Source organism: Coturnix japonica, chromosome 6, assembly GCF_001577835.2.
Source record: "Coturnix japonica isolate 7356 chromosome 6, Coturnix japonica 2.1, whole genome shotgun sequence".
Taxonomy (NCBI): Eukaryota; Metazoa; Chordata; class Aves; order Galliformes; family Phasianidae; genus Coturnix; species Coturnix japonica.
In genome coordinates, this window is record NC_029521.1 from 30,498,542 (window position 1) to 30,513,025 (window position 14,484).

A 14,484-nucleotide genomic window follows, 5' to 3' on the forward strand; every position below is an offset into this window, starting at 1 on the left:
GAGGAACTTCAGAAGCTCGCATGCTTCACTCCAAGAGCCAACAAAGAGCCACTGTGCAGTGAACACATTGGTGATGGCATAGCTGTGTCCCCTGGGCAGTGGCACTGGATCTTAAATGCTGCTCTTTGGAAACTCCCACTCAGATTCAGAGTGCGGTGTATGTACGGGGAGGGACATGGATGTGGTTTAGTGGTGGAATATTGGTGGTAGGCGGATGGTTGGACTGCATGTCTTGGAGGCCTGTTCTGGCCTTGATGGCTGTATGAATGGAGAGCAGAGCTTCCCAATCTGATCTCAGCTTGTGGAACTTAAAGTGTCATAGCAGTGGAACGGTAAATCTGTTTTCTGACAGCAGGTGAGGTTCAGATAAAATAATGCCTATTGGACCTTCCTGGGATTCTTCTTATTGTTTTTCTGTTGAAAAAGAAAGTAAGAGGTCCCACATCTTCCTTGCTTGTTCAAATGTGGTTACCATGAATCATAGAATCATAGAATGGCCTGGGTTGAAAAGGACGACAACGATCATCTCATTTCAACCCCCTGCTGTGTGCAGGGTTGTCAGCCACCAGACCAGGCTGCCCAGAGCCACAGCCGGCCTGGATGGGAGTCTGATGTATGGGAGAATCTTGAGGTGTAACCCTTAATTTTATAATTACTGCAAGCAATCAAAGCAAAATAACACTGTTACTGAGTGACTTTTGTCCGCCAATACAGGCTGCCACATTGTGCTCTCAGGAACCACTGTATTATGGTGTCAGGGAAGATGCCACAGTTTGAATATGTACACAGCTTTCCCATCTAACTTTGACATGAACACCATCATTTTCCATGTATGTGATGCATACATTTCTCTCTCTGCCTCGTCCTGTACAGACTGCCTGCAAGCTCAACACACACTAAACCAAAAGCTTGGTTTCTTCCTCTCTGACAATGAACTCAGTGTGTAGTTATCAGCAAACAAACAATTATGTGAACGTTGAAGTTTAAAGCAACTGAACTCGGTGCATAAATTTTGCATAGCAAGGATAATGTGTTTATTATTTGCATCAATAATACATTCACCCTATCAACTTCACATTTGCTCTTGCACTTTCTTACGAGGCTTAATTCTCTCATCTTAAATGTTCCATCTGCTTATCTTTATACAAAATGTATGTACAGCCAAATCGTGTTCATCTCTAAGCAGACAAAGCCACTTTTCTCTCAATACGTGTAGGCATAGGTGACAAAATCAGACAAAAAGCAATGTTTTCTCCACTCTCTTTGCCTCGCTTACAGTGTCAGTGCTCCTGGGCACAGCTGTTACCTTCCCAGGAGTGTTGGGCTGTGCTGTGTGGCCAGGGCTGCACTCTGGACTGAAGACAGAGAGGGTCAGGTTGGGTATCAGAGCAATGTCTGCTCCAGAGAGCGGCCAGGTGCTGGCACAGCTGCCCAGGGGTGGGCAGTGCCATCATGGAGGTGCTCAGAGCTGATGTGGCTCTGAGGGGGTGGGCAGTGGGCACAGTGGGGATGGGCTGGTGGGGCTCAGAGCTACAGCCGCAGCAATGCACAGCGTGCAGCACTGGCTGAGGGATTTGCTTTGGAACCACGCAGCTATGGAGCGGAGTGATAATCTACATAAAGCAATGAGATGTAAGGAGATTAGAGCTTAGATTCACAAGGCTGTCTGGACACCTCTATTTCTACCTAAGTCTGCAGGAACAGAGGTCTGATCCTAAGGCGCTCCAATTAGGTGAGGAAAAACAAGGCCTGGAAAGGCAGATGGAGCTCAGTTGAGAAATGTTAATGTTTAACTCTCCATTAAGCCAAACCTGCAGAGGAAATATGTTGTTTCTAAATATTGATTCTGTGTATTGTTCGTGTTTTTGGGCAGTGAGGGGAAGAACCAGGTGGGCAACGTGGTACAAATGAAGCTACATAGTGTACAAACCCCAAACCCTTTTGTTTAGCTGGGTGCCTCAGCACCTGCAGAACACAATTCAGTGATTAATGGCAGAACAAAACCAGACGGTTCGTACAGTAGCCAAAGGTGGGTTTAATGCTTCTGCTTTTGCAACAACTTATAAAATACAAAGTTAAAAAATATTATATCGTTTTCATCTGAATTAAAAACTGATCTACACACACCTCAATAAAAGATGCTTTAGGTTATTCTGTGTACAAACCACAGCATTAAGAAAGATAAAGAATCGTATTTATCAATAAACTGAAACGCAGTTGTATGAGGCCAAGAAAAGTCCTACAAAAATAGTTCTGAGGTTCCGCTGCAGATCTGACACCCGTCTGCTCTAAAGAAACATCCACCATCCCCAGCTGCACCGTGATTAAAACACAGCTCAGCTACCGAACAAAACAGCGGCTCTTCACTATGCTGAACTATTTCAGCTTCAACTCATTTGTGTCATGGCTGATTCATAAACGCATTTTGTCCATTAAAAGGCATGGAGCAAGCAATCACATCCTTCCTAAGGATTCACGTTGAAGTTTATGCTGAAGGTGGTTTCTTGTTTATTTTTGAACTCCAAGCCAACTCAAGGACTACCAAAAGGAGGGAGCTGCTATCAGAACTAGACAGAGCATCTTTACCCTCTGCTGATCGAGGGGTACACACACACCTGAACTGCAGTCACACTGGAAATGCTTCTTAAATAGGGATGATGGCAATGTTTGCTTAAGAAGGATAACTCAGGTATGACACTACCCTGATGCCCAATATGTCTTTGTATTAACAAGTACGAAGGCAAAAACTGCTGGAATCTCCCAGCATTTCAATAGTTGTGATTTCTGATGTTCCAGACTGAGCTGTGAGACAAAAAAAAAGGGATTCCCAGAACGAAACAAGTTCTCAAAGATTGTTCTCCCTGTTGCAAGAAGTGTTCCCATCCAATGCCTGTCCTGTTTCTCAGCCTTTCCCCATCTGCTGTTGGGCACACAGATGACTGCTCCCAGCCCACCCAGCCCTCTTATGGCCATCGAACTGCTCTGACACACCCTGTATTGTGTCCCTGGGGAATGCAAAAGGCTGTAGGTAAACAAAGACCCAACGTGGGACAATATTACTCACCTTTCTTTTCTACAGCATTTATATATTCGAACCACACACATGATTAACAACTACCAACCAATTAGATCTGATATAAAATGCAGCATTACATTTTGAACAGTGCAAAGAAGGTACCACAGGCCCACGTTCACACTGCAGGTTAAAAATAGTACCAAGTTCTCCTATTTTCTTGAGCTGCAGAGATGCAGTAATCTCCAAGGGCTGAGCTGAGAGCCACTGTGGGCAGTGTAATAAAATACCTGCACAGTAACAATGAGAAGACTGATATGAAAAAATTACATTAAAATCGAACAGAGTATGACTTCATCAAGGCTCTGTAATGCAGCCAGGAGGAACGATGACCAACCCTGTGAGTTATGTATGGTGGCACCTTACAAAAACCAAGTAATGGTTACTCTGAAAGGAGAAGGATTTGAAAGAGCGTGACAGGAGCTACAAGGATTGTAAAGAGAATCAATTAGTTCTCATTCTGACTGTGTTCTATTGACTGAAACACAGTCAGGTTTTGAGCTAACAGAAGAAATATGTGCACTGCTATCTATTTAAATGGAAAATCATCCTCTTGGTCTGATGGTTTATAGTGTATTGCTCATGCATTAAAAACAATATGGTGCTCCTTTGGTCCAATATACTGTAGCATAAAACTTCTCCATGAACAAGACCAAGCGTCATTTCTCTTCTTAAGACACCTTAAATTTTGACTACATACTGTTCTGCTAACAGCGACTTCCAAGCATTGAACTCGGTGACACCCAATAGGTTCTGGGTCACTTTGCAGTGTCTGCACTTTTAGATACCTCTCAGCCTTCTAAGTTCAAAGTAACTATTTCAGTATTTACAGCACAGAAACTGAAGCTCAGCCATCTTCTTTTCTTAGCTGACATTGTTACCAGGAGGTGTAAAAGACAACTGGAAAACCTTGTAACAACGACCTGCCCACAAAATACAGCCTAGCTACCCAGTAACATGCAGTTGCAGAGCAGTGTGTTTAGATACCATTTTACATTACTATTTTGCACTAGGTGATAACTCTATTATGATGATATGGGAATTTGCTCATGCACTACTATCATTTCAACTGAGCATATGTTCCTTTCTAGCTTGGATAGGTGCTATTGCTTGTACCAACCTGTACTGGGAGCTGGAGAGCTCAAGATGAATTTCTTACCTTCAAGGTAACACAACCAACACAATTCTAAAACCACTGTGTTTCTCAGTGATTTGATCTTTGAGCAGACTGCCCTGCTTCTGTCACTGAAGGGAACTGTGGGGTGTTTGAAACAACCGGCAGGACCACAGAATCAAAGGGGCCAGGGGCAGCTCTGGAAATTATCCAGTCCAATCCCACTTTGCAATGATTTCCAAGGGACCTAGAATTTGTATGGGATTGAAGGATATTCATTCTTTCTTAACCAAACTTTCCCGATGCCAATTTAGAGCAGCTCTGCTTAATAAACTTATCTCCCCATCTGTTGCTTAACTAAATTCAGCATTTATATGATATTCATCTATTTAGGAAGAGTGCCTTGTTAATAAAAGTCAACTCAGCGCTAGCTACAACCCCACACACAATAAGGGAAGAGATCTAGGACTATGGTAAGATTTCTCTAAGAATTTTACAGTGTGATAAATGCCACAGGGATAGTGACCCTTCACAGCCTGGTACTTTTGCAGCTTCAGAGCTACCATTTGAATGTACACTGAGTACTGCCCTTAGAGCAGGAGGGGCTGGAAGCTGTTCTGCCTGCCTTGCTGCTGGTGGGCTGAACCCTGCCCAATGCTCTTCTGTTCTGAATAGCAGCCAGCTCCATTCCAGAGCAGCTACTGAAGTGTCACATCCAAATAACACAACTTGGATACCTTAAGAGTTTAAAACCTGCAGGTGTTTAAAAATTACATAGGTCTGCAGATTAAATTATTTGTGGCAAACCAATAAAGTCAAGTTGGGTAACAAGCCAAAACAGACTTGTTCTAGTATCACAACAGTTGGAAAGAAGGAATCCCAGAGCATCAGATGGTATCTTCAGCAATTTGAGAGGACTGTGCAGATCTGAAGCACCACTCACCTTTGCATTATAATGTTGTTCAAATAATACTGATTTTTTCTTTCAGATAGTTATCTGCCACATTCACTTATTGCAAATCAAGTAAGAGTTTGGCATGTAGGAAAGATACCTGAAATGAATGCATATTCTGGATTTTTCAATATTAATTTCAATAGGGTTTTCACTGGCCTTTGCATAGCTGTCAAGCTGATCGGCTTTCTGCCTAGAACTGAAGAGTCCTCCCATTTCTGCCCACTTATACACAATTGAAGTGAAAGTGCAGGCCCAGTACCAGTGTGAACACAAGGATAACCTCCAAGAGTACCAGAGAAAGTGCCCAAGTGAGACAGTGAAATACCTTGTATCAGCATGACCATTAGCCCAGGGCCAGGTGAAGACTGGACCTAAGGCTAAACCAGCTTCGCTGCTCCGAAAAGTTAAATCAAATACATATTTCTTCATACATTTGAGATAACTTAAGTACAAAAGCATTTTTCCAAGTGTAAAAACAGTGGCATCCAGCTGTGTGATGGTGGAGTAACACAGGGCAGCGTGCTGAACATTCGCCACGAGTGAACCTACTGAGCTGTATGCTGCTCACAGGTGCATTTCCAGAACCTAACAGGGAAAGCAGCGCTGCTTATCTGCTGTCTGTCCATCTCTAGCAGCCCAGGATGTGATTGAAGTGTCCCTGAAATGACAAAACAGAATCCATTTTCAAACATGACTGTAAAAGAAATGGACAATCCTGCTGACAGCACCTCAGGAGCTCCCCCCTTTCCCAAAGAACTGGTGGACAAAGGTTAAAAAAGCTGCACATTCAGTGCTGCTCTCATCCCATACTGCTGCTGTGATTGAGGTTCCTCACACAAAGTACAACGCTGACGACTGTCTCCATCCAAGGTGAATCCTCTCAGCCCTGTATGCCTGTATTCTGTTTGCCTTACTTCATTGTGGGTTTTTATGTTTCTGAATTTCCCTCCCATTGGTGGCATGCAGTTTCTTAGAGAATTTTAACATTATTACTATGAACAAGCATTGCAACATTATTTATTTTGCTACCTGGAGGCTCTTCCCTCAGGGACATTTCAGCTGTTCTGAAGGACTTCCGTGATGCATCTTATTCATTGTGACAAGCTCATTTTCCCAAGGTGAAATTTTAATTCTGAAGAAAACGATCAGCTTACTGCACGTTTTATTCTCAATACAGGCTGCTTCTTATTTTAAGAATGAACATGTTACTAATAAAAGTCGTACTACATTTATCAAGTGTAACCGTGTTACGTAGCATGGCATGGCTGCAAGCAACTGATGATCTGAAGGGAACACAACTGACAAACCCATTCAGTCAGTTCACCCACAGTTAGAGGAGCTGTGGATGAATTGTGCTGTGGATGCAAGGACACCCACATGAGCCAGCTTCTATGAGGATGGCTTTACGAGCTCAGCACAGCATGCATTCAGCTGCGCTAGAACACAATCCCAGTTGCTCTAGTGCTGTCTTTGTGTCTGGCATTATGTCTAAACTAACAAACCCTGCTGACCGAAAGCCAGAGTCAAAAAGAATCCTTCCCCTCTGCAAAAACACACCATGGGTGCAAAAGCAGTCACACATTTCCTTTCATCCAGATTGTTCCAGGCCCATGAGTCCATGGAGAACAGAATATATGTGCTAACTTGATTATTCCATTACCAAACACTGCATCTCACTCCTTAAACTCTAACTGGCATTTGACGTCATGCAACAGACATTGATAAACTTTGGCACCACTACAGGGAACATCAAGTTAAACAGAATCTGAGCCAGTCACATTTTAGATCAGCCTGCTTTGAGCAAAGTAGTTTCTATTTCAACTCATGATATGAGTCTAATTCAGCAAGAAGTCTAGCGAGTAGCTATCCAAGGGCTCCAGATGTTTATAACACCAACTTGAGTCATCATACTGACAGCACAGGACAGTTAAGTAGGAAAATACTTTGCATTTGAGATTCCAGCTCTCCTTGAGTACAGTCAGCAGACTGTCTCCCTCGGTTCTTACAGCTGAAGCTCAAAAGCATTTAGAAGTCATCCATTATACCCAAACAAATGAATGCCTGTTGAAGAGGTGAATTATATATCATAAGGCATCTGGGTTCATAATGATGATTTCCAGATCATTGCACAGCTCCCATATGCTTAAGAGACTTGTGAAACTTTGGTCAAGGAGGGCAGATTGAGGTTGGATGTCAGGGGGAAGTTCTTTACTGTGAGAGTGGTGAGGTGCTGGAACAGCTGCCCAGAGAGGCTGTGGATGCCCCGTCCATCCCTGGAGGTGGTCAAGGCCAGGTTGCATGGGGCCCTGGGCAGCCTGGGCTGGTATTCAATGTGGAGGTTGGTGGCCCTGCCTGTGGTGGAACCATCATCTTTTAGTCGGAGATTCAAGCCCTACCACTGCAGTGTTCTGCCAGACTATGCTGTGCCAAATCCCAGCTGTTGACTACAGCCTGCACAAATAGAAAAGCCAGTTTTTCCCAGCTTACTTTGCATATCAGGATGGCCCAGAAGACAGCACTGCTCAGCTGTCTTGCTCTGCTATTCTGAATGTCAATCTGCCTGTGCTGAGCTCTGATGGTTACCAGCTTGTTTAAAGCCGGGTCTAGTATGTCTGCAGTATATGATGGTATGGTGTACGTCTGCTTGTTGGAAAGGAACTATTGTGTTAGTGGAAACAATAAGAAACAGAATGAGAATCCTGAGTATTTTGTTATGATTCCGTAAATCAAAGCAGACATAATAACGGGGTAGAGGAAGTTGTATGTTACTGTTTGCTTCAGTTACTTCCTAAACTCTGCTTTTTAGTGTGAACGTGAAAAATGTGTTTGCAGTCTCCATATTTTCCAACTGCTGCTGGAAACATATTAGTTTGTGCTCTGCTGGCATGCCTCCGAGATGCTAAATCAATCTGCCTTCTTTTATTTACATGCTTTATTCCTGAGCAATGTAATTGTGGTTTTTATTAACCGTATGTTTTATGGATCTAATACTTACGAACAAGTCTATCTTTTATGTCACAGAAAGAAGGTGAATATACTTACAGATTCTCCAGCAATACATCTCGGGCAAGGCTGGGCAGTCCCTCTGCTTCCTTGGTTGTCAAAAATCTAATTAATAAAAACATGGACAGAACCATAAAAAAAAAGCCAAACAAAAAACCAATTACTTGCAATTTTATTACAAAACTGACTTTAAATGTGTTCTAATAAATAGATACGTTGACGGTGTAAACATACCATTGAGTTTTGCTTTGTCTTTGTAGCCCAAGGACCGCAGCCAGAGGAGACTTTCTGTTTCGAATCCAGCTCCATAGCACAGTCAATGAGGTGAGCATCGACCTCATTTGGAACGGATTCTAAGGGCTTGCACACTCGCTTCTGAAAGAATAAGAAGGAATATACGCATGTCTTTACAAGGCATAGGGCATTGGGTACAAGCCTGAAGGATTTGTTTATGACTGACAGGGATCTTATATTCACTGGGAAGAATAGTCAGTACAGTCAGTTAATAAATACAGCCTGGCAGGCGGGAGGCCACAAACACTGCATGGAGCACTGTGCCCGGTGCTGGATGAGCAGGGAGATGTATGGATCTCACTAAATGTCTCTGAGCCTCAGTTTCAGAATGTGGGGGGAGAACGCCCGTGGGAAAAGAGGATACGTCACCCTCCATTAACATCTAATTTCGGATGGGGCTTATCAAAGGAGCAGATCATGGGAAGTTCTGAGAAACGGCTAATTAAATCAAGGAAACGGAAGGAAAACCCTGCAGCCAAGTCAGACAGTTATGAAGACGTCTTTTGTAATGATTTATTTGGGTCCTTTCCTGCAAACTATCACCTTCTCACAGCTTTGCTCTGCTACCTGAGCAATCAGCTTCCTGCTGCTCACCTGAGCTCTTACCTGGTAAGGGGCAGCTTTGGACAGGCACTAATCGGGAGCCCTAAGAAGGGAACAACCCTTGGCCTGTGACTGCACAGGGATGCTCTTTGAAACTGGAGCAGCACATTAATAACAATGAGACATGTCAGAAGTGATACAGACGTTTCAGGGTCTGGCCCTAGTTGAATCCCCAAGGAGATGTGTGTGCTTTTGAAACAACTTTCTGAACAAACTTTGTTTAAGGAGTAACAACGTTCCATCTCACATAGGATCTCACAGGTGGGAGAGGCATTGCCACAGAGCTGACAGGCTGCTGAAGCACGGGAACTAAATCGAGAAGTTGAATATATTATGTACAAATGAAATGGATCAATACAGCAGGAACCTCAGAGGAAACCAGCTGAAAGGAGCACACTATCAAGGAACAGAGGATATTTGGATGGGAAGCAAATCAAAAAGCAAAGTATGTATTGTACTAAGGAAGAATAATGTTGTAAGTCTGAGGAGGTCCTCCAAAGGCAGATTGCCTTCCGCTGGGAGAACGTTCTCTTCCCTTTGTTGCAGCAGAACTCTTCCTTTATTAAAAGCCAGAGCGTGATGCTACGGCAGCAAAGCAGAGTGTGAGATGAAGGAAAAGAGGAAAAAATGATTCACTGCTACGGATTGGGAGAAATTTGGCTCATTAAAAACAAACTCCAAGCATTGTTATGGGGGAGTTTAAGACATTTAGCACCAGTGACAGGAATTGAGCACACAGAGAAGCTGGCTGACAACCCGATCACAGCCACGCCAAGACAATCAGTGGGAGCTGCTGGCAGAGCTGGCTGCGGGGAACGCTTCACTCCTGGAATTCTCTCTTAGGAAAGAAACGATCGATACATCAATCCTGCCTGCGAACAGAACGCGCTTAGCTCAGGACTCAAAGTGCCTGTGATTAATAAGGATCAATGAGGGAGCTACTCAAAAGGCAACCACGCACTGCGCCCAAACGACTCGTTTTGTTGGGAGAGACTGTTGTACGTCTCCAGCCTGAAACATAGTTGGAGACGAGCAGCGGCAATTCACACCATGTCCCAGAACGGGCAGATGTTCTGTCACTCTCTCTCCCAGCTGGTAAGTCCTGGGGAAACACGTGTGTTTGCTGTTCGGATGGAGGCCTCGCCGCCAGGCTGCTGCTTATCAAAAGTGAAACCAGACGGGAGCAAAAGGCGAATGGACGGGCTGACCCGAGCGGGAAGGGTCCCCCGGGCTCACAGATCGCACCGCTCTGCCCTGAACACCGCAAACGTTACGGCACGGAGCTCCATCCTGCACCACGTTCCCTAAATGCGCGCAGATCGCTGCACCGACGCGCAAAAATCAATCCTACGTCCCTCCGTGTAACACACAGCGGGAGCAATGGGGGAACAGCAGCAGCAGCACTAGGGAATCTTTGCCACTAACAGCGTTCAGAGCGGCCTCAAGGCCGGGGCTCAAACCCCCCCACGGGCCGAGCCCCCCACCCCCTCCCCGCCGCCGCCAGGGGGCCGTGAGCCCGCCGTGCCCATCACCCCCGACCCCCGGCACTCACGCGCTCCGGTTCTCCCGGCTCCGGTTCCTGCCCGCCCTGCAGCCCCCGCCGCCCCCGTGTCAGCGCCTCCATGGCGGCGGGGCGGACACACGGCTCGGGCAGCCCCAGGGCTCCGCCAGGCCCCGCTGCCGCTCCGGGCAATGCCGCCCTCCCGCACGGGGCGGAGCCGGGGGCGGCGGGCAGCGAGCACGGGGTTGGGGCGGCGCTCGGAGCTGCCCCGTCCGAACGCTGCGATGCTGGAGCTCGGAGCGTCGCGGCGGAGCAAGTTGTGATCAGCTGTTAGTTCTGCACGGCATGAGCAATAACGGCGATGTTGGGCTCCTCCCTTATTGGGGTGACGGGACTGCAGCACGGTGCTATGGGGGGCCGGCATGGGTCAGTGCTCGTCCCAGCTGGGACGAGCTGTGGGTCGGCAGGACGAGAGGGGATAGCCCCACGGTGAGACAGGGCCTGGTTTTGAACATGAAAACAGCATTTTCTCTCTTGGATGTAATGAGCAGCACTGCTTCTGTATATTCCACCAGTGTAAATAAGTGAACCGGGTGGATGGCTCCCGTCTGAATGAGGTGAAGGTTTCTGGAGGGTTTCACTGTTCACAGGTTGCCCAAGGAGGCTGTGGATGCCCCATCCCTGCAGGCATTCAAGGCCAGGCTGGATGTGGCTCTGGGCAGCCTGGGCTGCTGGTTGGTGACCCTGCACACAGCAGGGGGCTGGAACTGGATGATCATTGTGGTTCTCTGCTCTATGGTTCTATGCTTTTATGATATGATTCTCCTACCAAAAGGGAGCAAACAAAATGCATGGGAGGAATGAGCCTGAGCAGAATCCAGCAGAGCCCGTCACTCCCTGTTGCTGCATGTCACAGATTAAATTAGTCTTCCTTGTACTTTTTTTTACTGGTGAGTCTTGAGACCAGCACAGGCTTAAATCCTCAGTCGGGAACATCTAATACACCGCTTGTCTGTTCTGCTCTGCTAAATCAAGCTATTTGCATTGTCAAGCTATCCCTGGCATTCCTTCCAGTGCTTATTCTGCACTAGGGATCCAGTTGTACTTACACTGTATGCTCTGTCACATTCTTTGAGCCTGAGGGTGTACCGTGACAATAAATTAATCCACAGATTCTTTCTTTTTTTTGTTTTTAATTTCGCAATCGACATGCCTGATAGAAACAAAATATAACCCTAAATCTGGGTAATCCAGTTTGCAGAACATCTGAAGCAGAACTCATTGCTGAGTTTGAACCAAGCCCAAATCCATTCACATCAAATCAGGTTTATTTAATTATTTCAGTACCACCGTCCAATTCCACCCCCAGAGCCTGTTTACGTTCCTTGCCAGTAGAGCCAGTGCTGCAGACCCGTTTCACATTCATGTGCTTAGAACAATAGGATGCTCTATAATCAAACAAGCATTTGGTGACACATCCATCTCAATGTCAGCTGCGTTAGAAAAACCCCTCCTGACATACGAAGTGCAGAGCTGAGTGGTGCCCACTTGAACAGAATTAATATTACCTTGTTCTCTCACTCACTTCCCTGAATAAGAAAATGTTCAGCCCGCTCCACTGTGTCACCTCGCTTACACTGAGAGGTGTCTTCTTGTGTCCCTGTTTACTCACAGTAAATAGGTTCAGCAGTCACAAAGAATCATAGAATGGCCTGGGTTGCAAAGGCCCACAGTACTCATCAGCTCCAACCCCCTGCTGTGTGCAGGTCACCAACCAGCAGCCCAGGCTGCCCAGAGCCACATCCAGCCTGGCCTTGAATGCCTGCAGGGATGGGGCATCCACAGCCTCCTTGGGCAACCTGATGTAGTTCCAACCCCCCTGCCTTGGCAGGGCCACCAAACATACAACATTTACTAGATTCAGGTGCCCAGGCGCCCCGTCCAACCTGCCTTGAACACCTCCTAAGGCCAGGGCATTCACAACCTCCCTGGGCAGCCTGTACCAGGGTCCTCTCAACCACTCTCCTAAGTGAAGAATCTTCCCTCTAAACATCCAACTAAATTCTTCCCTCTTTAACTTGCAAAAACCATGGTTCCCCTTAGTCCTGCTATTATTGCAGCCTCTATTCCAAGAGTTTAGCGCTCCCTCCTGGCGAGTAACCGCCTTCCCTTCATAGGTACTGGAAGGCTAGTCAATGAGGTCACCCCGCAACCTTCTCAGCGGCTGAACAACCCGAACTCCCTCAGCCTGTCCTCATAGGGGAGGCTGGCACAAGCCCCGCTGATCATCTTTGTGGCCCTCCTACTGGACCTTTCAAAATGCTCCAATGGTCGTTTTTTGTACTGCAGGGCTCCGACACCTGGACACAGTACATACACAGATGGGGCCTCACAAGAGCTGAGTAGAGAGGGACAATCACCTCCCTATCCCTGCTGACCACGCCCCTCTCCTGATGGAGCCCAGGATCCCATTTGCTTTCCGGGCTGCCAGAGCGCACCCATCCCCTGCCCTAGAACCACCCTCACCTCTGTGGGCAGCCTCTGTCAGTGCTTATCATAATAAAACTTTCTCCTTACACCCAGATTAACATCCCCCCTTTATGTCCTAAACCATTTCCCTTGTCCCATCACAATAAAGTGCTTGTCCTTTTCTTTATCACGATTAGAGACAGAGCAGCTGTCCGTGTTCCATACAGCGCTCAGTGTGAGCAGGGCCCGCTCCTGGCAGGGAGCATCAGGCCCACACCGAGGCCTGCACAGGCCTCACCCCCCGGGGCTGCACCTCAGATCCCGCCGGGCCCCTCACCCTCCCATGCCGCGCTGCAGGATCCCTTCAGCACAGAACCTCCCTCTTCCTCTACCCACAGGACGCCGGTTCACAACCCGACCGAGCCCTCACCGCTCCTTGTGCTGCAGCAGCTGCTGGAACTGCTCGGCCGAGCCCGCAACCGCCACCTGCCCCGCCGCCATCACCGCGCCGCAGGAAGGAGGAGCGACTCGGGGGTCACGTGACACAACCGGCCGCGCAGGCGCAGACGGGGCCCGCGCTGCGGCGGCAGGTGCTGACGGACACTCCGCGCATGCGCCGCGGGGCTGAGGCGGGAGGGGCGGTCTGTAATGGCGGCCCTCAGAGGGAATGTGGGGCAGCGATGTGTCTGTGTGGAAACCAGCCAAAGGAGCCTTGTTTACAGCAAGCGGGTCTGAAGTCCAAGACCGCTGGAAAATCCAATATACCCTTAATTTAACTTCCACATACCCTTAATTACACTTTCTTACACCATCAAAACAGTTTGTCCCATTCAAACACCTTTAATACCATATAACTTTCCCTTAGCAATCCGTATATCCATCAAAGCAGTTTGTTCCATTCAAACACCTTTAATACCATGTAACTTTCCCCTAGCAATCCCTATCGTTCAGTTATAAACATAAACTTACTTTCTCTTTAGCCCTTTTTCCTTTGTACGTGATTCCGCTATTTGTACCCTCAATTAATGGTTCATACTGCACATGATGTTATGATGGAGAATATTGACAGCAACAGCACCAAAACCATGACAAACCCTTAAAAAGGTGCCTGCAAATCTGCCGTGCTGCCTCCATCGTGGCCTACTTGCAAAAGGAACGGGTAAGCAAGTGCTCCTTCAACATGAACGTCTTCCATCAGCCACACCAAGTGATTTACAGCCTCGCTCCTTATAAGGTTCGCGAGGCGTTTTCAAGGTTCATTTGGAAGGTAGAAACAAGGATTGCTGTTAAAAAATGGATAGGCCCACTGAGACGCCGCAGACCTAAATCTCCTTTTAACACGAGGCTATATTTCTGGGCATCCCATATGGAGAATTTGGCAGCACGGTCCCAGGGAAACCCAGAGCTTCAACGGCTCCAGATTGAACAACAGGCAGCAGGCAAATTAATCTGGCAGGGCTCCCACAGTGCCC

At 47.0% G+C, this 14,484-nt stretch overlaps 2 protein-coding genes across 2 annotated transcripts in view; one reads left to right on the forward strand and one right to left on the reverse strand.

The window, feature by feature from the left end:
- Window positions 1-2,015: 2,015 nt before the first annotated feature.
- Window positions 2,016-10,784, reverse strand: C6H10orf143 (chromosome 6 C10orf143 homolog). The gene is made up of 4 exons (XM_015867591.2): window positions 10,595-10,784; window positions 8,380-8,520; window positions 8,185-8,250; window positions 2,016-5,800 (listed from the first exon to the last, which is right to left on the reverse strand). The coding sequence occupies exons 1-4, from the start codon at window positions 10,664-10,666 to the stop codon at window positions 5,771-5,773; spliced, it is 309 nt and encodes a 102-aa protein (XP_015723077.1). The 5' UTR covers window positions 10,667-10,784; the 3' UTR covers window positions 2,016-5,770.
- Window positions 10,785-10,888: 104 nt separating this feature from the next.
- Window positions 10,889-14,484, forward strand: part of GLRX3 (glutaredoxin 3) — a 20,902-nt gene continuing 17,306 nt past the window's right edge. The window contains exons 1-2 of the mRNA XM_015867478.1: window positions 10,889-11,032; window positions 13,411-13,653. Coding sequence (XP_015722964.1) covers window positions 10,889-11,032; window positions 13,411-13,653 — 387 coding nt within the window. The remainder of the gene's footprint in view (window positions 11,033-13,410; window positions 13,654-14,484) is intronic.

Coding starts and splice junctions, on each gene's coding strand:
- C6H10orf143 (XM_015867591.2), bottom strand. CDS start 10,666: ATGGAGGCGCTGACACGGGGGCGGCGGGGGCTGCAGGGCGGGCAGGAA. Junction 8,521..10,594: donor AGCCGGGAGAACCGGAGCGC/GTGAGTGCCGGG, acceptor TTATTCTTTCAG/AAGCGAGTGTGCAAGCCCTT. Junction 5,801..8,184: donor GATGTATTGCTGGAGAATCT/GTAAGTATATTC, acceptor TTGTCATTTCAG/GGACACTTCAATCACATCCT.